General features: G+C 36.4%; 1 protein-coding gene and 1 long non-coding RNA gene across 19 annotated transcripts in view; one reads left to right on the forward strand and one right to left on the reverse strand.

Annotated features, from left to right (window-relative positions):
- The window catches only part of LOC129060934 (uncharacterized), an 87,922-nt gene extending 77,569 nt beyond the window's left edge, over window positions 1-10,353 (reverse strand). For 6 of the 7 annotated variants that reach the window (XR_008527840.1, XR_008527839.1, XR_008527837.2 and 3 more), the window contains exons 1-3: window positions 9,839-10,303; window positions 8,199-8,252; window positions 2,862-2,934 (exon numbers count right to left, since the gene is read on the reverse strand). This is a non-coding gene — a long non-coding RNA (uncharacterized LOC129060934). Of the gene's footprint in view, window positions 1-2,861; window positions 2,935-8,198; window positions 8,253-9,838 lie in introns of all 7 variants that reach the window. The other variant, XR_008527841.1, reaches the window with a different exon arrangement.
- Window positions 1-24,922, forward strand: part of HMBOX1 (homeobox containing 1) — a 162,803-nt gene that overhangs the window by 83,372 nt on the left and 54,509 nt on the right. For all 12 annotated transcript variants that reach the window (XM_009243663.4, XM_009243666.4, XM_002818960.6 and 9 more), the window contains exon 4: window positions 6,770-6,855. In XM_009243663.4, the coding sequence (XP_009241938.1) occupies window positions 6,770-6,855 (86 nt within the window). The remainder of the gene's footprint in view (window positions 1-6,769; window positions 6,856-24,922) is intronic.

A 24,922-nucleotide genomic window follows, 5' to 3' on the forward strand; every position in this document is an offset into this window, starting at 1 on the left:
CAATATTAAGTGGCAGAGCCTAAATTATGTCTTTATTATCAATATGTCACTGGTGTACATTGCCTCTCCAAATAAATTTTTCATGTCTGTAGATTTTAATAAGATTTTAGGAAAGGTGGTTAATTAACATAAGACAAAGTATGAATTGCCTTAATGGGCTTCACATCCCCCTCCCCCATGATATTTGCTGCTTCAAAACAATCACTTACCACATGAATTTTTATTTAGTGGAATGTTAGAGAAATATTTTGAGCAGTGGATCTTTCTGAGTATTCTGTGCCCTTTTAGGAATATACTGCCCTTGCTGATCACTAGAGGCAATGGTGATATTATAGCCCGTTGGAAGTGGTGGTCTCTGGTGGGGGAGCCTGGGTACCTGAATGCTTTCCTGTCTCCTTTTCTACCTGTGTGCTTCACCTCTTGCTTGTTCACATTCCTCAACTCATACACAAGATGTAGTTTTAAAAATCTTATAATTCATTGACTTCACAAACTTCACTCCTAATAATTTCGAGATATATAATGGAGTTTTTTTTTTTTTTTTTTGAGACAGTCTCGCTCTGTCACCCAGGCTGGAGTGCAGTGGTGCAATCTTGGCTCACTGCAATCTCCACCTCCCAGGTTCAAGCAATTCTTATGTCTCAGTCTCCCTCGTAGCTGAGATTACAGCGTGCACAACCACCCCCAGCTAATTTTTGTATTTTTAGTTGAGATGGGATTTCACCATGTTGACGAGGCTGGTCTCCAACTCCTGGCCTCAAGTGATCCGCCCACCTTGGCCTCCCAAAGTGCTGGGATTACAGGCATGAGCCACTGCGCCCAGCTCATAATGGAGATTTTTTTGTAGAACTTCATCAAGTTATAATTGTACACCTTATCAACTCATTAAGAAACAATGAGAAAGTAACTTTCACTTTTTTCATTTTTGAGTTAGGGTTGAAAAAAAGGTAAATTACGATATGAATTTAACAGATTGTTGAATATAACATTTTAGGGAGGACTTTAAAGCCAAAAATAAAGACCTATTTTACGTTTTAATGTTTAAAAATGCATCTATTAATATATAAATATATGTGTAGGGGTATGTGTGTATACATATCTGCTAATATAATAGTATATAGATACTAATGTGTGTTTTATGTACATATTATGAAATAATTTAAATGAGGCTTATCAGAATTTATTAATAATGCCATACATTAAGGATATTATTCTTAACCACCCATGTACTAAATTTTATGATATGTTAGTATTTTGTATAAAACTGAGGCTTTATTCTAAGTTGGTTATCTATAGGCTAAGTATTTTACTTGCCTAAGTAGGATGTGCATCTTCTGTAGATAAGACAAAATGGTCATGATCTCCAGTTACTATGTTATTGATACATATTTAGTAACTTTTATTTTTGAGTGATTTTTTAAAATTTAAAGTTATACTTTGTCTCCATAGGTGAAAATGTATGGGAATAGGTTTTATTCAAACATGAAAGAAATTTGTACATCATTGTATTTTTCCAAGTTTGAAATAGTCTGTCCTGGCAGGTGTTGCTTCATCTTTGAAAGTCTTTCAGATAGATGATTACCTTTAAGAGATCCTAAAGAATGTGCAGTGTATATTAACTATGAAAATATGGAAGATCTTAAAGCATATCATTTTTAAAACAGGTGGTCTTTATTATTCTTTGTTCTAGAAAAGGAAGCAATGTCATTTCGAACTACTATAAATAATTCTTTTCCTTTCTGATTTGGTAAGCTTTAATCTAAGAATAAAAATTTAAAGCTGTTTTATAAATTATCTGGATCAGGCTTTCCATTTTACAACCTTTTATCTCCAACTACAGAATTGTTCATTCATTGAACAAATTAAGCTGTATTATATGCAAACCCCATAAATGAATAAGGCACAATCTTTGTGCTGAAGGACTAAGGACTTTACAGGGTAGTAGGAGAGATAAGACAAGATTAGGAACAACTATAATACAGAACAGCATGTAATATATTAGCATGTGAGTAGTAGCATTGAAATGTTAAAGTTAGCCATTGCAAGAAGAGACCTTTTTTAGCTTTGAAGATCAGGGAGAACGTCTTTGAATAGATGACAGTTAAATTGTGTCTTAGTAAAAGGGGATTCCACAAACAGGCATTACTGATGAATTCATCCAGATATTAAGAAAGGTCTGTAAGTAACAGTGAAAGTTTAGCAAGTTATAAAAATAATGGCAATGGAGGGTGGGAAGGAAGAATTTCATCCTGGTGTGGAAATCACCCAGATGAATCTAGCATGGCAATGATTTGAAAAAGGGTGTAGGAGGCAATGACATGGACTTGAACTGGTTAGTTTCAAATCAGGTGGGTATCTTATCTTGAAGTAAGTAAGCTGTGGAATCAAAGACAAGATCAACCTGCTCTTCACTTTAATTCCCTAAGATTTGAGGCATAGAAATCTTGAAGAGTGTGAGATTTTATAAGAGAAGAGAGGAAGGAGGGGATTTATTCTTTTTAAGGAGGATGTAAAATTGCAGATGAAGAGAGGAAGTGAGGGGTGGGAGAAGATGAGAGAATTAGATTTAGAGTAAATGAAGTTTTCACACTACCAAAGTGGTGATTTCATAGACTACAATGAGGACAATAGGAGTAGCAGGTCCCTAAAGAAGGCTGAATGAGAAAGAATGAGGGACGGGGGTGATGTCAAAGTTTGAACAACAAAGCTAACCCACTAGAATGGAACTTTTAAAAATACTTAAGAGAATTGGACACAATGAAAATAGAATGCATTTAGTATTTTGAAAATACCTAGTGAAACCAACTAAATGACACATCATTGCTTGCGTATAGAACTCTTTTAATGCTACCTAAAAGTACCTGGTACAGATGTTTACTTCGGTCTTATATGATTACAGCAGATGATTTGTTTCTTCTTTTCTTGGGAACCTTTCTGAAGTTTCATAAAATAATAGTCAATGTTTAGTATTTTTACAATTTCAAAAAAAATTTTGCAATGAATTTTTGATTCTATGTATTACAGACATATATATACACACAATATTTAATTTCATTGCTAGGAGACAAATTTTAAAAGCCTTGTAAAGGGAGTATTGATGCTTTTTGTTGTTGTTGTTAGATGGAGTCTCACTCTGTTGCCCAGTGGCGCAATCTTGGCTCACTGCAGCATCCGCCTCCTGGTTTCAAGCAATTTTCCTGTCTCAGCCTCCCAAGTAACTGGGATTACAGGAGTGAGCCACTGCACCTGGCCAGTGCTTTTATTTTATCAGATGATACAGCCAGGGCGCAGCTTTGTTAAATGACTTGCCCATGCACAACCTTATCTTTTAAGTCTTTTGTTTTGCTTTTTGAAAAAGCTCTCTGGTAAAACAGTGAAGAGTTTTTTATTTCTTTTCTCTCTTTTTTTTTTTTTTTTTTGTTTGAGATGGAGTCTCGCTTTGTCACCCATGTTGGAGTGCAGTGGCAGGTTTTCAGCTCACTGCAACCTCCGCCTCCGGGGTTCAAGCGATTCTCCTGCCTCAGCCTCCTGAGTAGCTGGGATTACAGGTGCACGCCACCACACCCAGCTATTTTAAAAATATTTTTGGTAGAGACGAGGTCTCACCATGTTGGCCAGGCTGATCTTGAACTCCTGACCTCAAGTGATCCACCCGCCTCAGCTTCCCAAAGTCCTGGGATTACAGGCGTGACCCACCGTGCCTGGCTGTTTCTATGTTTTTAAACATTATTGGTACTTAGAAACTTGTCAAATATCTAAAAATGTGAATTGCTACTGTTTGACAGATTTTTGGGATTCCTTCTGTTTTGTGCAGTCCTTAATAATATCGTGCTGCAAGGCTGTGAATAATTTACAAACTGGATATTTCCTCTTTCAATAATTGAGTGTTATCTCTTCTGTATGATTTAGTGTCTAGATGAATTTAATTTAAAATAAATTGATTTAAATGACAATGTAAATTAGTAGTCAAAAAACCCATTTAATTCTTTTCCCCCACAAATGTACATTTTTTTATTTAACCTGAATAAATATTCTCTTAAATTCGGCTTCATTTTCCTAGAAGATCATTCTATATATAGAAATGCAATACTTTATTTAAAAATTTTCAGATTAATTTTATAGTTATATTAGAAACCAAATGATTTGTTTTATTTATATAAGCCAATTGAAATAGTGCTGAAGTTATCTCTTGTACACTGATTATTGATGCACATTTGAAAGCTTTTGTTCTACATTACCTGCATTTTAGTCAGCAGTTATTTTGTTTGACTTTAAAATATATTTATTTGTACCTTTTTCTTTTTCATATACACAATTTTTAAATAAAATGTGAATGCATATTTTTCAAAGAAATATTTCAGGCCGGGCGCGGTGGCTCACGCCTGTAATCCCAGCACTTTGGGAGGCTGAGATGGGTGGATCACGAGTTCAGGAGATCGAGACCATCCTGGCTAACACGGTGAAACCCTGTGTCTACAAAAAATACAAAAAAAAATTAGCCGGGCGTAATGGCGGGCGCCTGTAGTCCCAGCTACTCGGGAGGCTGAGGCAGGAGAATGAAGTGAACCCGGGAGGCGGAGCTTGCAGTGAGCCGAGATCGCGCTACTGCACTCCAGCCTGCGCGACTGAGTGAGGCTCTGTCTCGAAAAAAAAAAGAAAAAAAAAATATTTCAAATATAGACAGTCATTTTGGGAAGAATCTAACCAGACTCTAGATCAGTATGAGAAATTTTACTGCATTAGGCAGCTGATTAATTTTTTCCTTTAGGAATATTTTTGATTAGGATTTCCAACTGATAGATCAGCAGTATACTGTGGAGCTACAGATTGGAAACTCACCACTATGACCTCTCTGTTTTTTTCCAGAATTCCCCAAAGGGAGCATGGTCTTACAACAGAGTCCTTTCAACAGAGCATGTAACAACTACTCATCAGGGAGCTAAAATCCCTCATCCAAGTTAAATCACAACTCATTGTTTTTGGATAGGATACTTCAGTTTCTCCAGATAGTCTACAGAGAGATGTGAACCCCTAGAAAGAGTTTGTGGTTCTTTCACAAAACAATTCTTAAGGTTTTGTGATCCTTTGTCTCAGATCAGGGGTCAGCAAACTTCTTCTCTAAAGGACTAGATAGTAAAAATTTTAGACTTTGTGGCCAAGAGGCAAATTTAAGGATATAATAAAGAGGCGTAGGCTGGGTGCTACTGCTCACGCCTGTATTCCCAGCACTTTGGGAAGCCAAGGCAGGAGGATCACTTGAGGTTAGAAGTTCGAGACCAGCCTGGCCAGCCAACATGGTGAAACCCCGATTCTACTAAAAATACAAAAATTAGCCTGGTGTGGTGCTGCATGCCCGTAACCCCAGCTACTCAGGTTGCTGAAGCAGGAAAATTGCTTGCGCCCGGGAGGTGGAGCTTGCAGTGAGCCGAGATCGCGCCACTGCACTCCAGCCCGGGCAACAGAGTGAGACTCCGTCTCAAAAAAAAAAAAAAAAAAAAAGGATATAATGTAGAGACATATACAAGACAGAAAACAAACAGCCACAAATTTTTATTGACAAAAGTCAATACAGAATAAGAATAATTGGGTACAGTTTTTAAAAATATAGGCCTACTAGTCAGAAGAATGAAATTGCAGGGAGAGGGATAATATTTTGCTTAATGTGTGTTTATCGTTAGCATTTTCTGTTGTCAAATTGATTGCAAATGTCCATCTGTGAAAATGATCCTTAGCTCATAGGTTGTATAAAAATAGGTGGCAGGCTAGAATTAGCCCATAGGCGGTAATTTGCTGACCCCTGTGTTAGATAAGAAGTTACCTCTATTCTATGTTACTTTTGAGCTTGAACAGAAACCACTGTTCTTTTTATGTAATCCTTTTGAAAATAAAGCATTGAAAGAGAGATTGGTCGGTTTTAAGGGTTTAACTATAATTTTTGTTTATTAATTCTTGTTCTGGTGGAAAAACAGAAGTCTTGCCACTCATTGTCATTTTTGTGAATGTCTGGTCTTTTGAGAATTTGTTGAGTCTTTAAGTAAAAATTTGTAACAGGCATTTTAGTGGAGGAAAAATGAGGTATATAATGTATTCCCAAGGACACAGAATATTGTGTAGTTTTAAGTATTGTTCTATATAATATAAAATGTATAAATGCCTTTTTAATACTAAAACTTTATATTCAGCCGATCCCACTTTAAATTTTTTGTTTATACAAGAAAAGAAGTTAAAGAGCAAGCCTTTCTTCAAATGGCTAACATTTTTATGGTTGTGAGAATGATGATTGCTTTTTCCTTAATCATTTTAAAGGTTTTTAAATGAACATTATTCATGCAGTTGTGTAGTTAACATGCGAGCCCACAATCTGCTCACAACTGAATTTGTTGTTGTTGCTCTTTATTTTTCTAGGATTTCTGTCTGTGTAAGATATATTCATTCCCCAGTAATGAAACTTTGTATATACCATATGACAGCCTTGTTCCTAATGTGAATTATACAGAGCATGCGATTAACCATCCTCTGGTATGAGACTTATATCTATTGTGGTCTTCACTAAAGCGTCTGTCTGATGGTGTGATGTTTTAGGACTTGAATATTTGGTGTTTCTTGGTTCATTGTAATTTCATATTTTCACACAAGTTTGGTCTGTTTACCCTTTATTTTTGTGTCCTTTCTGTGTTCTCCCCACCTCTCTGCTTCACCTTTCTTTTAGCAAAGATGAGGATTTCTACCTTCAACATACATTGTTGGTCTTGTCTTCTGTTTTTGTTAGGAGGGACAGCAGTGTGATAAAAGAGGAAATCAAAGCCTTTCTTGCCAATCGGAGGATTTCCCAAGCAGTTGTTGCACAGGTAACAGGTAAGAGCTGAAGAGCCCTTTATTCTGGAATCATGTCTAGTCTCTGCCTTCTGGTGCAGATGTTGGAATATTGCTTGCATTTCTGCATTGCAGTGCAGATCTGTCAACTTAGGCATAATTATGTATGCCTGTGATTTAAAACCCATTGTCTCCAATATCGCCGAACTTCTCTAGTGATTTTTTTTGACTTGTGCTAGTAAATTTTATAGCATTTGTAATAAGCACAAAATTCCCTATTTTGTGGCTAAAAAAGATTCCTATAGTTTGCTTTTGATTGTGACAGAGCATATGACACATGCACATCCAACTGCTTTCTATACTATATATTTTTAAAAGCTTTGTAGTCCTCCAAGTATAATCCCTGATTATACCAGTTAAAAAATGATTCATGAGGGTAAAGAAAGTTGTTTTTTAAACCTGTTTTCCATATGTAAAAGCATTCCTTGAAACATTACTGAGAAGAGTCACCATTGTCTTCTCTTTGTTCTTTATATCCCATCCCATTCTCCGCCCCCACCTAAGCCCCATCCCTAGTATGTGGTGTATATGTGTCATTCTCTATTCAGATTGCATTTTTTAATGAAGTTCTTAAATTTGGGGGCAGATGTCTTTTCTTTGTTAATGTGTGATCTTCCTTTCGTAGATCTCAGTGATTTATAAGACCCTTAAAAAAAGTAACTGGGCGTTAGTCGTTAGAAGAACCGGACACTCTTTCAACTACATTTTGTAGTTGCAACATTGTTGTACTTTGTATATTGATAGATATAAAAATTTAATTCTCCCCTCCTTTTATTAACATTCTACTAGCTGGCTATGTGAATTTGGGCTTTTTAGCCTCTGTGCCTCAGTTTTCTTCCTTCTATAATGAAATACTTGGATCTGATCTTCAACAATAACTTACGATTTAAAGATATTATTTCTGTTCTCCAGACCATGATACATACTGAAGCTAATTTACCTAAAAGGTTGTTACTGGCCATTAATTTGGTTAAAAATGAAACACCAGAGTTTAGAAGTCTTACATTTCATCCCAAGTATCTAAGGTCAAACAATCTTTTATAGTGTGTGTGTTTAATATATTACACTAGTAATATATTTTTATAAATGACACTTCTGTTTATGGTAAAATACTTTAGTTAAAGGTGTCCTTCGGTGTAGAAGTCTTCTACCAAAGGACAGTGTGTTAGTTTAATTGTTGTAGTATTTAGGTGTTTTTCTATAGGATATTTAAAATATGTTGTTAACCTTTATCTTCACGCAATGTAAGGACAAGTCAAGCAGGTTTTAGTGAAACTCACTGATGTGGACTTTGAAAAGATGAAATGTTGTCTTTCAGTACTTACATTTCAGCCTCCATTACTAGAAGCAATAGTATCTTCCAGTTTGCCAGCCTAAAACTAAAAAGACAAAATTTTAGTGTTACAGAATAGCATTGCAACGTTGATTTTTTTTTTTTTCAGGTAGAAGCATTTCTTAGTATATTGAATTCCCTGAATCTTGAATCATTTAGGACTTTTAAAATAGTAGGTTTGAAACCCATCCAACCTTAATTAATGCAAATCATAGTAACATACCTTTAAAAAGCATTTCTTGAGCATATCTAAAGGCATGGGATAAACCGTAATGGGTTAAACATGATGCATTAAATATAGTATTGCCTTTTTTGGAAAGGGAAACTGAAAGATATATTTTCCCATCTTGCTGTTCAAAATATAGCACATGGAACAACATTATTGGCGTCACCTGGGAGCTTCCTAGAATTGTAAAAGTACTGAATACTGGCCGGGTGCGGTGGCTCACACCTGTAATCTCAGCACTTTGGGAGGCCGAGGCAGGCGGATCACGAGGTCGAGATCAAGACCATCCTGGCTAACACGGTGAAACCCTGTCTCTACTAAAAATACAAAAAGCCAGGCGTGGTGGCGGGCACCTGTAGTCCCAGCTACTCGGGAGGCTGAGGCGGGAGAATGGCGTGAACCCGGGAGGCGGAGCTTGCAGTGAGCCGAGATCGCACCACTGCACTCCAGCCTGGGCGACAGAGCGAGACTCTGTCTCAAAAACACAAAAAAAATACTGAATACTGCTCTAAATGTGCTGAAACATAGTTTACATTTTAACCAGAAGCCCAGGTGATTTCGGTTTGAGAAATGCTATTCTAGCAGACTGGTAAACTTTACTGACTTTAACTTCAGTGGATTGGCATTACCTCACTCAGTAATGGTCATCATGATGCCATCCCCTGTTTTTATTTTTGTTGTGTTTTTACTTTTTTTTTTTGGTTTTGTTTGAGACAGGGTCTTGCTCTGTTCCCGAGGCTGGAGTGCAGTGGCCGGTGATCATGGCTCATTGCAGCATCCACCTCCTAGGCTCAAGTGATCTTCCCATATCAGCCTCCTGAGTAGCTGGGACTACAGTTGTGCACCACCACACCCGGCTAATTTTTATTTTTTACTTTTTTTTTTATTTTTGAGATGGAATCTTGCTCTATCGCCCAAGCTAGAGTGCAATGGTGCCATCTCAGCTCACTGCAACCTCCGCCTCCTGGGTTCAAGCGATTCTCCTGCTTCAGCCTCCCAAGTACCTGGGATTACAGGCACCTGCCATCACGCCCAGCTAATTTTTGTGTTTTTGGTAGGCGGGGTTTCACCATATTGGCCAGGCTGGTCTCAAACTCGTGAGCTCAGGTGATCCACCCGCTTCGGCCTCCCAAAGTGCTGCGATTACAGGCATGAGCCACTGTGCCCAGCCAATTTTTTACTTTGTGTAGAGATGAAGTTTCACCATGTTGCTCAGGTTGGTCTTGATCTCCTGGGATTACAGGTGTGATCCACCGCACCCGGCTATCATCTCCTGTTTTTGCAAGCAAGAACTGAAAATACATTTACACATTTATTATCTATTGTACCACGTGGACCTTTCTTTTGCTGCCATATCTATGGGATTTGGTAGTGTTATAAACTTCTTTCCCCATTTTCAGCCTTACCCTAACTTGTTCTTCCTTCTCTTCATTTCTACTCCAAAAGCTTATGTTCATCTTCCTTTGATCAGATATCTTTTGATGATTCTCCATTGTCTAAAAAATGAAATTTCTTGTAATCTGACTCCAGCCTTCTCGTTTGTTGCCATCCTCTATTCAGTATGCCCCCAGCTGAATTTCACTATTTGCCATTCCCAGAATTCTGCCCAGTTGGATGCTTCCAGAGTTTTGGTTGTGCCAAAGATACCTTTCACCTCCTCATCTCAGCCTTATGAATTTCTGTTTATCAAGATTATCTCAGTTGTTACCCTCATTTTAACTTCTTGACCGATTTAGTCCTTGCAGACCTCTCTTTTTTTCTGAAATTAATTACACTTAGTTCATCACCCTGAGGTGTAGTACTCATTTTAGTTATGCATTTTAGAGCAATGTTCTTCAGGAGTGACCTTTCCTTACACAGAGAGTCTAGCATTGTGCAGGTACTCTGAACATTCCATGTTTACCTAGCTGCCTTGTTGTGTAAGAGGAGAACAGGTGATGCTGATACAAGCTATACATGTGAAAATTTGTCCAGTGTGACTTTCTTCAGTGGTGTGCCCGCTCCAAAAATAATAATTCATTTGCTCAACAAATGCTGTGTGAATTTTTGCCCTTAAGGAACTTGCATTTTTCCTTTATCTACTTCAGTTGTTTATATCAGGCCTGGGGAATGAGGATGATTGATAACCATATTGGTTCATTGTCCTGTTGGTCAACTTACTGAACTCCTATGTTTTTTGTGTATTATTGTGTTACATTTTTTACCCAGACTGCCCAGCCATCAAGCTAAACTCAGGGGCAAGGCTTCTCTTTGCAGAGAAGAGATCCAGCTAGAGAATAGTGAGGTAGTAGAACTGAATAAAGCCTTGTCCTCGTAATTGGTCCACTTAGGTTAGAGTGAGTCTGAGTATGGAAGCCTTCTGGTCACCTAGAGCTCACTCCCTGCAGTACCTTATCAGTGTATATACGCATTTTTCTGTCTTTAAACAAATTAGTCAAGTGTATCTTCAAAGAATATGTACCTGATGAAATCTACCTTAAGGTTTAGGATGTGGTTCTCCTGAATCTTACAACAACTTCTCTTAAAAAGATTTAAGTTCAACTCCAATATGTGAAATAAGTCAACCTTGAGATAAAAATGAGAACGAGTGGTGCATAACAAAAGAAAATGCTAAATAAAAAGTGTAATGAGGTGCAAAATTATAACACATGTGCTTGTTCCAGAAACAAATACAGAAGTTTCTTTTTATAGATTCAGAGGATTTCTATAATAAGATAAACAAGAAGTTCATGGGTGGGGTCTGTATAAATAATATCCTACTGATAGGAAAAATGACAGTATAAACAGGATATAATAACAGTGCCTGCTGAATTCCCAGCATGTTATTTGTAGCTTCTTTCACAGTCGCAGCTGTTCCCACCAAGGGTGGATTTTTACCTCTGTAAGAGGTCAGCCAAGATTCTAAATTCTCACTAACAATGGTGGGTTGGTAAGCATAGTCTTTGCTTTAGTAATAAGCACATGTATTCTGTATTCACTTTCAGGGTAAAATGTTTTCTTAGGCTGTTTAAGAATGCTTAAAACATAATTTTTTTTAATGACCTTTGGGAAAAAAATCAAGCATGCAGAATAAATGAGTAAATGGGCAGAGCTTGATGAGCACTTATCAGCCAAAGAAATATACTAATTGGATGCATGTCCTCTGAAGAAATAAATACACGGAAGAAGAAAAAAACAGCGCCTCTGAATTTTCAGAAATTTACCATAATTTTGTTTTCTTAAAATGTAGTAGTATAATGAAGAAGTAACAGAATCTCAATGTTCTGGTCTTTCTGCCATAAAATAGCCTTGTGACCCAGAGTCTCATTTTCCTTATTTATAAGATAAAGGGCTTTGACTAAATAGGTTCTTTCTTAGTTCCATTTGAGCTGGCTGCTCTAACAAAATACCATGAACTGGGTGGCTTATAAACAACTGAAATTTATTTCTCACAGTTCTGGAGACTGGGAAGTCCAGGATCAAGCCAGATTCAGTGTCTGGTGAGAGCCTGCTTTCTGACTTAAAGACCATGCCATTTGATTGTGTTCTCACATAGTGGCAGGGGGAACGGGTCTCTCTTGGGCCTCTTTTATTGGGGCACTAATTCTGGTTAATAAGGATTCAACTCACATGACCTAATCACCTCCCAAAGATCCTAAAACCATCACCTTGAAGTAACAATTTCAACATAGGAATTTTAGAGGGACATAAACATTCAACCATAGCAGCTTCTATGTATCTTTTCTAGCTGTCAAATTCTATTCTGTTTTTAAGTTGTAAATGCATTTTATCAGATGTGCATCTTACCTGTACCTAGTGATTCTCATTCCCAAAACATAAGAATTTGTGTAAAGACAAGTTCTGAACTGGTTTTAGAAGTGTTCCAGCTATACTCAGATCACTGCCTTTTTAACTTATCTTTAAAATGTAGGATAAAACCACTGCATATTCTATTTAATTATAGCGATTTCTTTACAAAGGTAAAGAATTAAGTTCCCTAATCAGAGAACTTAAGATCAGACATTAAAAATCAACTAAAGTTTCAATATATTAAGAAAAAATAAGCAACAACCACTTCATTTTCTAGAATAGTTTTAGGTTCACAACTGCCTTCCATATACCCCCCTCTCCCACTATCACCATCCAACCCCAGAGTGGTACCTTTGTTACTGTCAATGAACCTATATTGACATGTCATTGTCACCCAAAGTTCATAGTTTATACTGGTTTTGCACATTCTTTGGTTTTTGGACAAATGTTTAATGACATGTATCCACCATTGTAGTATCACACAGAGTTGTTGCACTGCCCAAAAACTTCTCTGTGCTTTGCGTGTTCATCCCCTCCTCCCCTCAACTCCTGGCAACCTTTTTATGGTTTCCCTAGTTTTGCCTTTCCAGAATGTCAATAGATGGAGTCATACAGTGTGGAGCTTCAGATTGGCTTCTTTCACATAGTAATATACAATTCATGTTCCTCCCTGTCTCTTCATGGTTTGATAGCTCATTTCCTTTTAGCACTGAATTATATTCCATTGTCTGGATGTACCACAGTTTCTCTATTCACCTATTGGATGGCATCTTGGTTGCTTCCAAGTTTTGGCAATTATGAATAAAGCTCCTATAAACAAGTGGAATTTCTATCTATATTAGTAAAGCAATGCTGGTAGAATATAAGTCACAGACCATGGAATTGTCCTATTATAATACAACCAGAAATAATTATCTTGCTCATTTAACAAGATTTTATGAATTCCTACCGAATGGATTTTACCAGTTTTATGTGGATCTCCAATTTGAAGGCTATCACCTATCTACAGAATGGGTGGGCTTCTACATGAAAGATGTAATTTTCTCTCCAAATGGAAGAAGTTTAGAGTTTTTCTTTTTGTTAGGAGAAACCTTTTCAAATCTTCTTTGAATGTACTTCATTCACTCACGTTATAATTGTTTTCGCAGAGTGCATTTTGGGATTTTCTTTTGTTTTGCAGCCTCGGGGGAATAGGAACAGATGTTATTCCATAGTTCAAAAAATTCTTACTTTTTAGTCTCATTTCCTTCTATCTTCTTTAATTTTTTGGAAAACTATTTTCTTTTAAACAATACATGAAGTTACTTTTTTTTCCCCTCATAGGAAAAAAAACAGCCTTCTCCACATCTAAATGCCCGTATTTTCTTACTTTGTTGACAGCTAAGTGAGGAATTGGAGTGAAAATAATTTCAGAGGATATTTTTTGTTGTTTGAAAATCAGTTCTCTACAGTTATTGAAATTCCTTGTCCTGCCAGGGCTTCAATCATCTCAAATGCAGTGCATAGGAGTATACATTTTTGGTGTAAATACTAGGAAGACTCATTGTCAGGTATAAAATGGCATCTCTCTTTCACCTATATATAAAGTAGAAACTGTATTTTAAAAAATGCTATCCTACAGCAAGCCCTGACAATGACTTGTAAAGGTTAGGCACAGATGTGGTTTTTCCCTCATTCAGTAATTATCATTTTTGTTTCTCTCCAGTTCTTGTTTCCTAAGATTACGGGGAAAAGCCTGTACTTAGATACAATGTTTCTTTGATTCTTGTGTGAAATATTTCTTGCCTAATGTAATTTAAAAATTGTTATATTAAATATGTTAATTGTTAAATATACAGGAATAAATGACAAAAAGAGGAAGTGATACCCCAGTAAGAAAGTCAGAAGGTATCTGTGTGTGATAAAATAGCAAAACCTGAGATTCAGCTGTAGTCTGTCAATCTTAAAGCAATATCATAAATATCATAAATAACTTCCTGCAGAAGAGAGGCTCTGAAGAGAAAATAAATGCCATTTCTTGTAAATTCTAGATATGGTCCTTTATGCAGTAAAGAATTATCCTATTAACTCTTAAAAGTTTTACTCAAAGTGAGACCTGAAATCAAAGTGCTGCAAATAGTTTTGTCAGGAAGATGTAACACTATATTTAGTGTTACTAAATCTACTTAAGTAAGGAACTGACGCTTGCACTAACCAAACTACAGCTGAGGGCCTTGATACCTGAGAGGCCTATAAAACTTTAAAGCAATGTTTCAAATTCTTTTGGCTTAGAAGAAAACTTTCAATATCAGACTGTGTCAACTTCAGCTAAATTTGACTATATCATTTGATTCTTACAAACTTGGAGATGTACAGGGGAAATTTGTTTTTTCCTTTGTTTTTATCACCTTTATTAAGATAAAATTTACATAAGAGTATAGGTTTCTGAGTTGTACCAAACTTATACAGTGGTATAATCATTACCAAATTCAAGATAGGAATATTTCAGTATTCTAAGTTGTCTCATGCATCTGTGCAGTCAAATACTGTTCTCCCACCCCCAGTCCCTGGCAACCATTCATCTGCATTCCTTCACTATTGATTTGCCTTTTCTAGAATATCATGTCAATGGAATCATACAAAACATACCTTTTACATCTCCAACTTCTTTCATTTAGCATGATGCTTTTAAGATTCGTGAATGTTGTTACATGTTTCAGTTATTTATGACTTTTGAATGCTAAATACTAATCCATTGAATGGATATAACAAAATTAGTTTACCCATTAATCAGTAGATGGACATTTGGATTGTTTCCAGGGCCTGACTATTTTGAACTAAGCTGCTGTGAACATCTTATGTACAAGTTTTTGTGTGGGAATATGTTTTCATTTCCTTTGGGTAAATACCCAGGAGTGGGATTGTGGGGTTGTTGGTAAATACACGTTTAACTTTTTAAGAAACTGCCAAACTGTTTTCCAGTGTGGCTCCACCATTTTATCTTCCCACCAGCAAAGAATGAGGTCTTACTGCTCTGCATTCTCTTTGGTACTTGGTGTTTGTGCTTCTCTGTGAGTTTAGTCATTCTAGTGCAGTTATAATGATATCTCACTCTAGTTTTATTTTGCATTTTTCTAATGACTGATTATGTTGAGTATCTTTTTATATGATCATTTGTTATTCATGTATCTTCTTGGGTGACATGTCTGTCAAATCTTTTGTCTATTGTTTTTTAATCAGGTTGTTTGCCTTATTTATTATAAGAGCTCTTTGTATATTCTGGGTACAAGTCCTTAAATATAAGATATACATATTTCCTAGTCTGAGGCTTGCATTTTCATTTTCTTAATATCTTTCAAAGAGCAAATGTTTTAAATTTTTATGAAGTTATATTTATCATTTTTTTTCTTTTGTGGTTCTTGCTTTTTGTGTTCTAAGAAAATTTGCTTAAACAGGACCGGGTGCGGTGGCTCACGCCTGTAATCCCAGCGCTTTGGGAGGCCGAGGCGGGTGAATCACAGGAGGTCAGGAGTTTGGGACCAGCCTGACCAACATGGTGAAACTCCATCTCTACTAAAAATACAAAATTAGCCGGGCGTGGTGGTGCTTGCCTGTAATCCCAGCTGCTCAGGAGGCTGAGGCAGGAGAATTGCTTGAACCTGGGAGGCAGAGGTTGGGGTGAGCCGAGATCGCGCCGTTGCACTCCAGCCTGGGCAACAGGAGTGAAACTCTGTCTCAGAAAAAAAAAAAAAAAGAAAGAAAGTTTGCTTAAACAAAGTCTCAAAGATTTTCTCATGTTTTCCTCTGTAAGTTTTATAGTGTTAGCTCTTACATTAGGTCTATGGACCATTTAAAGTTAATTTTTGTATTGAGATAAGGGTTGAGGCATTTTTTTTTCTTGTGGAGATCAAGTTGTTGGAACACCATTTGTTGAAAAGTCTAGTCTTTCCCCATTTGATTACTTTGTTATCTTTGTGGAAACTCAGTTGGACATGCATGCAAGGTCTGTTTCTGGGCTTTGTATTCTGTTCTGTCAGTCTTTATGTCTATCCTTATACCAGTACAAACTGTAGATTATTATAAGTCTTGAAATCAGAAAGTATAATTCCTCCCAATGTTGTTTTTCCTTTTCCAGATCAGTATTGACTTTATAGGTCTTTTGTATTTTTATATACATTTTAAAACTAGCTTTGCAGTTTCTATAAAAAGCACATCTGTAGTGAGATTGGGATTGTGTTGAATATATAGCTCAATCTGACATTAGGAATTTACATCTTAATCATATCAAGTCTTAGTCTATGAACATAGTTTGATATCTCTCCACTTATTTAGGTCTTTTTTATTTTCTCTTAACCATTTTAGTGGTTTTCGGTGTACACGTCTTGTACACATAAAATTCCTCTCTAAATATTTTATATTTTTGTTGCTATTATATTGGTATTGTTTTTAATTTCGGTGCCCGCTTCCTTGTTTCTTGTATCATAGGTCAGTTGGTTTTATTATATTGACCTGTGAACTTGCTTAACTCATCTATTTGTTCTAGTAGCTTTAAAAAATTTTTTTTGTTTAGGATTTTCTATACAATCACGTTATCTGTGAATAGAGATAATTTTACTTCTTCCTTTTCAATATGTCTTCTTTCTTTCTTCTTTTTCCCCTTAATTGAACTAGCACTAACAGTTCAATCTTGAATAGAGTGACAAAAGCAGACATCCTTACCTTGTTCCCAGTCTTAGGGAGGAAACATTCAGTCTTTCATCATTAAGTATGATCTTAGCTGTAAGTTTTTCATAGTTCCCCTTTACCAGGATTCCTTTCAACGAAAGCTTCTATTTATAATTTTTAATAGTTTTTATCATGATGGATGTTGTATTTTATCAAATGCTTTTTCTGCATCTGTTGAGATGACCACGTGGTTTTTCTTGCTTAGTCTTGTTAATATGGTAAATCACATTGACTTATATTCTGGGAAAAGTCCCACTCAGTTGTGATATATTATCCATTTTATATTATTTCATTTAATTTGGTGATATTAAGAATTGTCACATCTGTGTTCGTGAGGGACATTATTCTGGGTTTATGTTTTACTTCCTGTGTTCTTTCTATTCTTTTTTTGTTTTTTTCTTGTTTGTTTGTTTGTTTGTTTGTTTGAGATGGTGTCTTGCTCTGTCTCCCAGGCTGGAGTGGAGTGGCGCAGTCTCGGCTCACTGCAACTTCTGCCCCAGGTTCAAGCGATTCTTCTGTCTCAGCCTCCGGAGTAGCTGGGATTACAGGTGTCTGCCACAACACCTGGCTAATTTTTGTATTTTTAGTAGAGGCAGGGATTCAACATGTTGGCCAGGCTGGTCTCGAGCTCCTGACCTCAAGTGATCTGCCCACCTCGGCCTCCCAAAGTGCTGGGATTACAGGGGTGAGCCGCTGCACCCGGCTCTTTCTAGTCTTACAATGTCCTTACGTAGTTTTGTTATCATAATAATGTTGGCCTCATGAGATAAGTTGGGAAGTGGTCCTTTCTCTTGTATTTTCCGGAAGCATTTGTGTAGAATTGGTATTATTTCTTTCTTAAATGTCTTTGCAAATGTGCCTTTTTTTATTATTATAGTGAATATCTTACACTGCTCATAATTTACTACCTGGATCTTAGGGCTTGTGCCCTGTACTGAAATTAGCAGAATAGAATATAGAACAGTAGAGATTATTAGGTCGTTAATACTTTAAAGATTGCCAGCACTTTTCTACATGATTTTACTCACGGCAGGAATATTTTTCTCTTGCCAGTTGCCTAAAATAACAGATTTACTAACCGCAAACCAAATTAAATTAGCTTTATATACAGCAGTGGCCCTTTCCTTATGTCCTTGTGATGCCTGAGTAAAGAACATAGTTTTTACTTGCTAAGCTATGAGATTTTGCTGCCTGTAGTAGTTTTTAAAATATTGAGTGGCCTATCTCTAGATCTCCCAAACAGATTAATGAACACCATCTTGCTTTTGAACATGTCGATTTTAAAGTACGAGGCCAATATAATATTGCCCCAAGCTCATCATTGTTCTTGATGAGAAATGTAGTCCAGGATTCTTAGAAACTTTTTTAATGTGATCTTTCATTTAATGTTCTGTGTCATTTTAAGAACTAGAATATGCTATTTTCTTAAAAGTGTTTTTTTCTCTCTTGACAGTTTTAAACATATTGTCTTTTGCTTCCAAGCCCTTCCGTTGCTGAACAGTTTTTGTAGGACAGTCTTCAGCTTTATCATTAAGCTGAATCCCTATCAACATCTAGCTGTCCAAGTGAGTTATAGATGGCCAGTGGCTCTGCTTTTCACTAGCCTGCACCCTCTTAACTAACCCTCTTTTTTTAGGGTTTATATTTTTAGCTATAACTTATTTAACACTATCAGGTGTTAGATGCCATGCTAATTGTTTTATGTACTTGAGAAGCAGGTGTTAACTTCCTCAGTTACAAATGAGAAAACCCAGGCTTAAGGGGATTGACTCATTTGCCAATAGTCATGCAGTTAATTGCGTTTGTTTTGCCACACAGCCACTGTTCTTCACATAGCAATTTGGTATATAGAGAAAATATAGTGCCATGGTCAAGAGCATGACTTTGAGGATGGACTGCCTGGCTTCAAAAATCTGATTTCCATCCCTTATTTATTATGTAACTTTGGCCAAATTATTGAATGTCTTAAGCCTCAGTTTCTCTTCTTCTGGAAAGTGGAAAGAATAACAACAGTACCTACCTAAACGCGTTCTTGAGTGGATTAAATGAGTTAGTTTTGGTAAAGTTTCAAATGGCATATAGTAAATGCCATAGAGGTTTTTCTATTATTATCATTAACCATTATAATTGCTTAATTTTCAGTAGGCAATCATTTTTCATTCATGTCTCTCCAGATTGACTTTCCTAAAGCTAAGTTTCCTGAGGCTAAATATGTTAACCATAATTTTTATAGCTTTGGGCCACTTGATAATGAACTTTTGAACAATAAATTTACTTTTTATATTAGACAATATATTCATGTGGTTCAAACTTCAGAAGTACCTTTGGAAGAGTATACAATGCTGGCTGGGCGCGGTGGCTCATGCCTGTAATCCCAGCACTCTGGGAATCCGAGGGGAGTGGATCACGAGGTCAGGAGTTCAAGACGAGTCTGGTCAACATAGTGAAACCCCATCTCTACTAAAAATACAAAAAATTAGCCGGGTGTAGTGGTATGTGCCTGTAATCCCAGCTACTCAGGAGGCTGAGGCAGGAGAATCGTGTGAACCTGGGAGGTGGAGGTTGCAGCGAGCTGAGATCCTGCCATTGCACTCCAGCCCGGGCGACAGTGCGAGACTCTTTGTCTCAAAAAAAAAAAAAAAAAAAAAAGAAGAATATACAATGCTAAATCTCCTTTCTGTGTTCCTCAGCCATATCCCCTTCCCACATGAGACTAATGTTAACAGTTTCTTCAGAAATTTTATGCATTTATTAGCAAATAAGTATGTCCATTGTCCTTTTATGCCAAATCAACACCTAGTTTTTTTTTTTAACTTGGAAATTATTCCATATTGCTATATAAGAGTATTATCACTATTTTCAGAAGGAACATAGTATACCATCTTCTAGATACATAAATTTCAACTATTAATAGTTAGCAGTTAAGTAACTATTTTAAACTATTTTTTGCCTTTATTCCACACAAACTAGACACTACTTATGTAACAAATTAAATAAGATATATTTTGATAAAGATTTAGATTTCAATTTGATGATAAATATTCTTTAAGATATACATACGCCTATATGAGTAGGATTTTTTAAAGTTTTGACTGTGTAATTTATCTAGGAATTTATCCTATAGAAATATTTGCTTATGTCTAGAATGATGACAGTACAAGAATATTTATTGCAGCATATTGTATGATAACAAAATGCTGTAAATAACCTACATGTCCACCAGTAAAGGCTAGCTAGGTAAATTATAGTATATCTATACTATGGAGTACTATTTGTCCATAAAAGAATAAAGCAGCTCTGTATGTCTCCAGTGGAATGAAGAAGGGGATAGGTTGTAAGGTATGGATGGAAGATGACTTTTGTGCCTTTTGGATTTTATACTCCATGTATAAGTTCTGTATTAAAAAAAAATTCCAGCACCAATTTTAAAAACAAATATTACGTCACAGACTCAACAATAATCTCTACCGGCCAGATTCAATTCAGGGGTTACCAGTTTGTTCATTGTGCTCTCTGATACCAATCAGAATCACAACAGGATTTTGTTGTTTTTGTCAACATGAGTCTAAAGTTTATCTGCAAGAAAAAAATACATAAGAATAACTAAGAGATTGTTTAAAAAGAACAGGGGAAGGCCAGGCATAGTGGCTCATACCTGAAATCCCAGCACTTTGGGAGACTGAGGTGGGCGGATTACTTGAGGTCAGGAGTTCAGGACTAGCCTGGCCAACATGATGAAACCTGTCTCTACTAAAAATACAAAGTTAGCCGAGTGTGGTGGTGCATGCCTATAATCCCAGTTATTCGGGAGACTGAGGAAAGAGAATCATTTGAACTCAGGAGGTGGAGGCTGCAGTGAGCCAAGATTGCGCTACTGCAATCCAGCCTGGGCGACAGAGCCGGACTCTGTCACAAAAAAAAAAAAAAGGGTGGGGGGGGAGCGGGGAGGAAAGAGTTGGCCAAATTTGCCCTACCAGATATTAAAATACACTACATAAGGTTAGAGTAAGTAAAACAGGGTCATTTTATTGTCAGATGAATGTATCAGTTGTACAGGATAGAGTTCATTAATAGATCCTTGGAGATGAGCAAATTTAGCTTAAATGAAGGAAGCTCTTCAAATCTGTAAGGAAATAATGTTTTTCCATTGATTGTTTGAAAATGAAAAAATAAATATAGATACCAACATTATACGGGAATCAAAAACCAGTTTTCATATGGAATAAAGAACTAGATGAATATACTTTTTAAAGCTGGAGAAAAGATTCTACACTACTGTTAAAAGAAAATAATGAATGTTTTTATTATATTGGGATAGGAAAGGCTTTCCTAAGCAATACATAAGACCCCAAAAATAAAATTGTATGAGTCCAACTGCATAAAAATTTTAAGCATATATCCAGTAAAAGATACTGTAAACAAGATTCACATTGACAGGTATTTATAGCATTATAGAGCAAAAGATTGGTATCTATGATGGTATCTCAAATGAGCTCTTACAGGTTATTATGAAAAATGACAAATAACCTAATAAAAAATTTGTAAAGGATAGCAGTGTGTAACTTATGCAAGACAAAATATAAATGGTCAATAAATATGAAAAGATGAAAGCATCTTAGAATATTAAATAAGAACAATTTAATTGCAAGAGATCAGGGGGGATTTTTGCCCATTAAATCAGCAAACTTTAGAAGATTGAGGGATACTACTGGTCCACTTCTGTCCATCAAAACCCAGCAAAGACAATAAAAATAAACAAAAATATAAGAAAAACTAGTGAAGCAGTAGCTAGAACCTTAAAACACACACTAAGTCAAATAAGAATTCTGGATCAAAACAGAGGAAAATGGTGGGAATTCTTGTATTATAGATACAGTCTAACATAGAAACCCATGCCCATCAGCAGTAATTTCCAGTCCCCCAGTCCTCCAAGCCCTGGTATGCACTAATTTACTTTCTGTCTCTGTAGATATACCTACAGACAAACTTCCAGACGTTTCATAAGATAGAATCATACACTGTATAAACTTTTGTGTCGGGCTTCCTTTTACTTAGCATAATGTTTTTAAGATTCACCCATGTTATAGCATGCATCAGTACTTCATTCCTTTCTGTAACTGAATAATACATCATTATATGTATATACTATATTTTATTTATTCATCAGTTGGTGGACATGTGGATTGTTTCATTGGCTATTGTCAATAATAATGCTGCTATGAACATTTGTAGATAAGTTTTCGAGTGGACAGATTCTCTGGGAAATGTGCCTAGAAATAGAACTGCTGGGTCACATGGTAATTCTAATGTTTTGAGGAACTGCCAAAACTGTTTTCCATTTTATAAAACCACCACCAATGTATGACATTTCCAATTTCTTCACATACTCACCAACACTTTATGATAGCTATCTTAGTGGATGCGAAGTGGTATGTGTCTCATTGTAGTTTTGATTTGCTGTAGTTTTGATTTAGTGAGTAACGCACTTTTCCCGTGCATCTTGGTCATTTATGTATGTTTTTTGGAAAAGTGTCTAGCCAAATCCTTTGTCCATTTTAAAAATTGGGTTATTTGGCTGGGCACGGTGGCTCACGCCTGTAATCCCAGCACTTTGGGAGGCCGAGGCGGGTGGATCACAAGGTCAGGAGATTGAGACCATCCTGGCTAACGTGGTGAAACCCTGTCTCTACTAAAAAAAAATACAAAACATTAGCCGGGCGTGGTGGCAGGTGTCTGTAGTCCCAGCTACTCGAAAGGCTGAGGCAGGAGAATGTTGTGAACCCGGGAGGCAGAGCTTGCAGTGAGCCGAGATCGCGCCACTGCACTCCAGCCTGGGTGACAGAGCGAGACTCCATCTCAAAAAAAAAAAAAAAAAAAAAAAGGGTTATTCATCTTCTTATACTTTCTATATTGAAGTGTTAAGAGTTCTTTATATAGGTTTATATAATATATTGAAGTGTTGAGTTCTTTATATAAGTTCATATATAAGTTGAGTTATTTAAGTTCATATATAAGTTTATGTATAAGTTGAATTCTTTATATAAGTTCACGTACACACATGTGAGTAATGCACTGTGTATACGTGAACTTATATCTGATAGATTGCTTATCAGATATGTCCCTTAGCAGATGGAGTGTTTGCAAATATTTTCTCCCATGTTTTTGGGTTGTCTTTTCACATTCTTGGCCAACATGATGAAACCCGTCTCTACTAAAATACAAAAATTAGCTGGGTGTGGTGGTGCATGTCTGTAATCCCAGCTATTCGGGAGGCTGAGGAAGGAGAATCATTTGAACCCAGCAGGTGGAGGCTGGGTTGTCTTTTCACATTGTTGATAGTGTTCTTTGAAGCACACAAGTTTTTAGTTTTGATGAAGTATATATTGTTTTGTTGTTTTGTTTTTGCTTTTAGTATCATAGCTAAGAAAACATTGCCTATTCCCAAATCATGCAGATTTACATTTGTGTTTTTCTTCTGAGAGTTTTATACTTTTAGCTCTTACATTTGCATCTTTGATCCACTGTTACTTTTTATATATGATGTGAGGAAGGGATGTGAACATTATATTAATGTGGCTATCCACTTGTCCCATGTATTTTATTCTTTTTGATGCTATTGTAAGTAGAATTGTTTTCTGAATTTTATTTTTGGATTGTTTATTGTTAATGGATAGAAATAAGGTTTATTTTGTATATTGATCTCATATTCTACAACCATGCTGAACTTATTTGTTAGTTCTAATGGGGTGTGTGTGTGTTTGTTTGTGTATTCCTTTGGGTTCTTTGGGTTTTTTATATACAAAATCATGTATCTGCAAATAGAGGTAGTTCTACTTTTTCTTTTCCAATCTGGATGCCTTTTCTTCTTTATCTTGCCTTCTAGCTAGAAACTCTAATACAATGTTTAACAGAAGTGGCAAGAGCAAACATCCTTGTCTTGTTCCTGATCTTAGGGAAAGTGTTCAGTCTTTCCCTGTTACGTATGATGTCAGCTGTTGTTTGTTGATAGATACTCTATATCAGGGTAAGGAAGTTTGCTTCTATTCTTAGTTTTTTGAATATTTTATAACATGAAAGGCTGTTGGATTTTGTCATGCTTTTTCTGTGTCTATTAAAATAGTTATGTGGATTTTGTCATTTATTGATGTGACTATATTACATTGATTTTCGTGTGTTGAGTAAACCGTGCTATCCTGAGATAAATCCCACCTGGTCATGGTTTATAATCCTTTATATTTATATATGTTGTTGGATTCAGTTTGCTAGCATTTTGTTGAGGATTTTTACATCTGCATATGTAAGGGACGTTAATCTGTAGTTTTTTTTGAGACTGGCCTCACTCTGTCGCCCAAGCTACAATGCAGTGGCACCATCAGGGCTCACTACAGCCTTGACCTCCTGGGCTCAAGTGATCCTTCCACCTCAGCCTCATAAGTAGCTGGGGACTAAAGATGTGTGCCATCATGCCTTGCTAGCTTTAAAATTTTATTTTGCAGAGATGGTGTCTTCCTATGTTGTCCAGGCTGGTCTTGAACTCCTGGCCTCAAGTAATCCTCCCTCTTTGGCCTCCTAAAGTGTTGGGATTACAGGTGTCAGCCACCAGGCCCAGCCTGTCTGTAGTTTTCCTGTGGTGTCTTTGTCTGATTTTGGTATTAGGATAATACTGCTTCATGGAATTGAGTCAGAAGTGTTTTTTCCTTTTTTATTTTTATAGAAGAGTTTGTGAAGAGTTGTTAATGGGTGTATGTGCTTTAATTATTTTTAATATGCGTGGTAGAATTTACCAGTAAAGCATTCTGGCTTTTCTTTGTGGGAAGATGTTTGACTATGAATTCAATATCTTTACTTGCTATATAACTCTATTCAGATTTTCTGGGCCTTGAGTCAGGTTCAGTAGTTTTTTCCTACAATTATGTTCGTTTCATCTAGATTATGTAATTTGTTGGCATATAGTTGTTCATATAATCGTTGTTGATCTATGTATTTGTTCTGCCTAT

The sequence above is a fragment of the Pongo abelii genome, chromosome 7, assembly GCF_028885655.2.
Source record: "Pongo abelii isolate AG06213 chromosome 7, NHGRI_mPonAbe1-v2.0_pri, whole genome shotgun sequence".
Lineage (NCBI taxonomy): Eukaryota > Metazoa > Chordata > Mammalia > Primates > Hominidae > Pongo > Pongo abelii.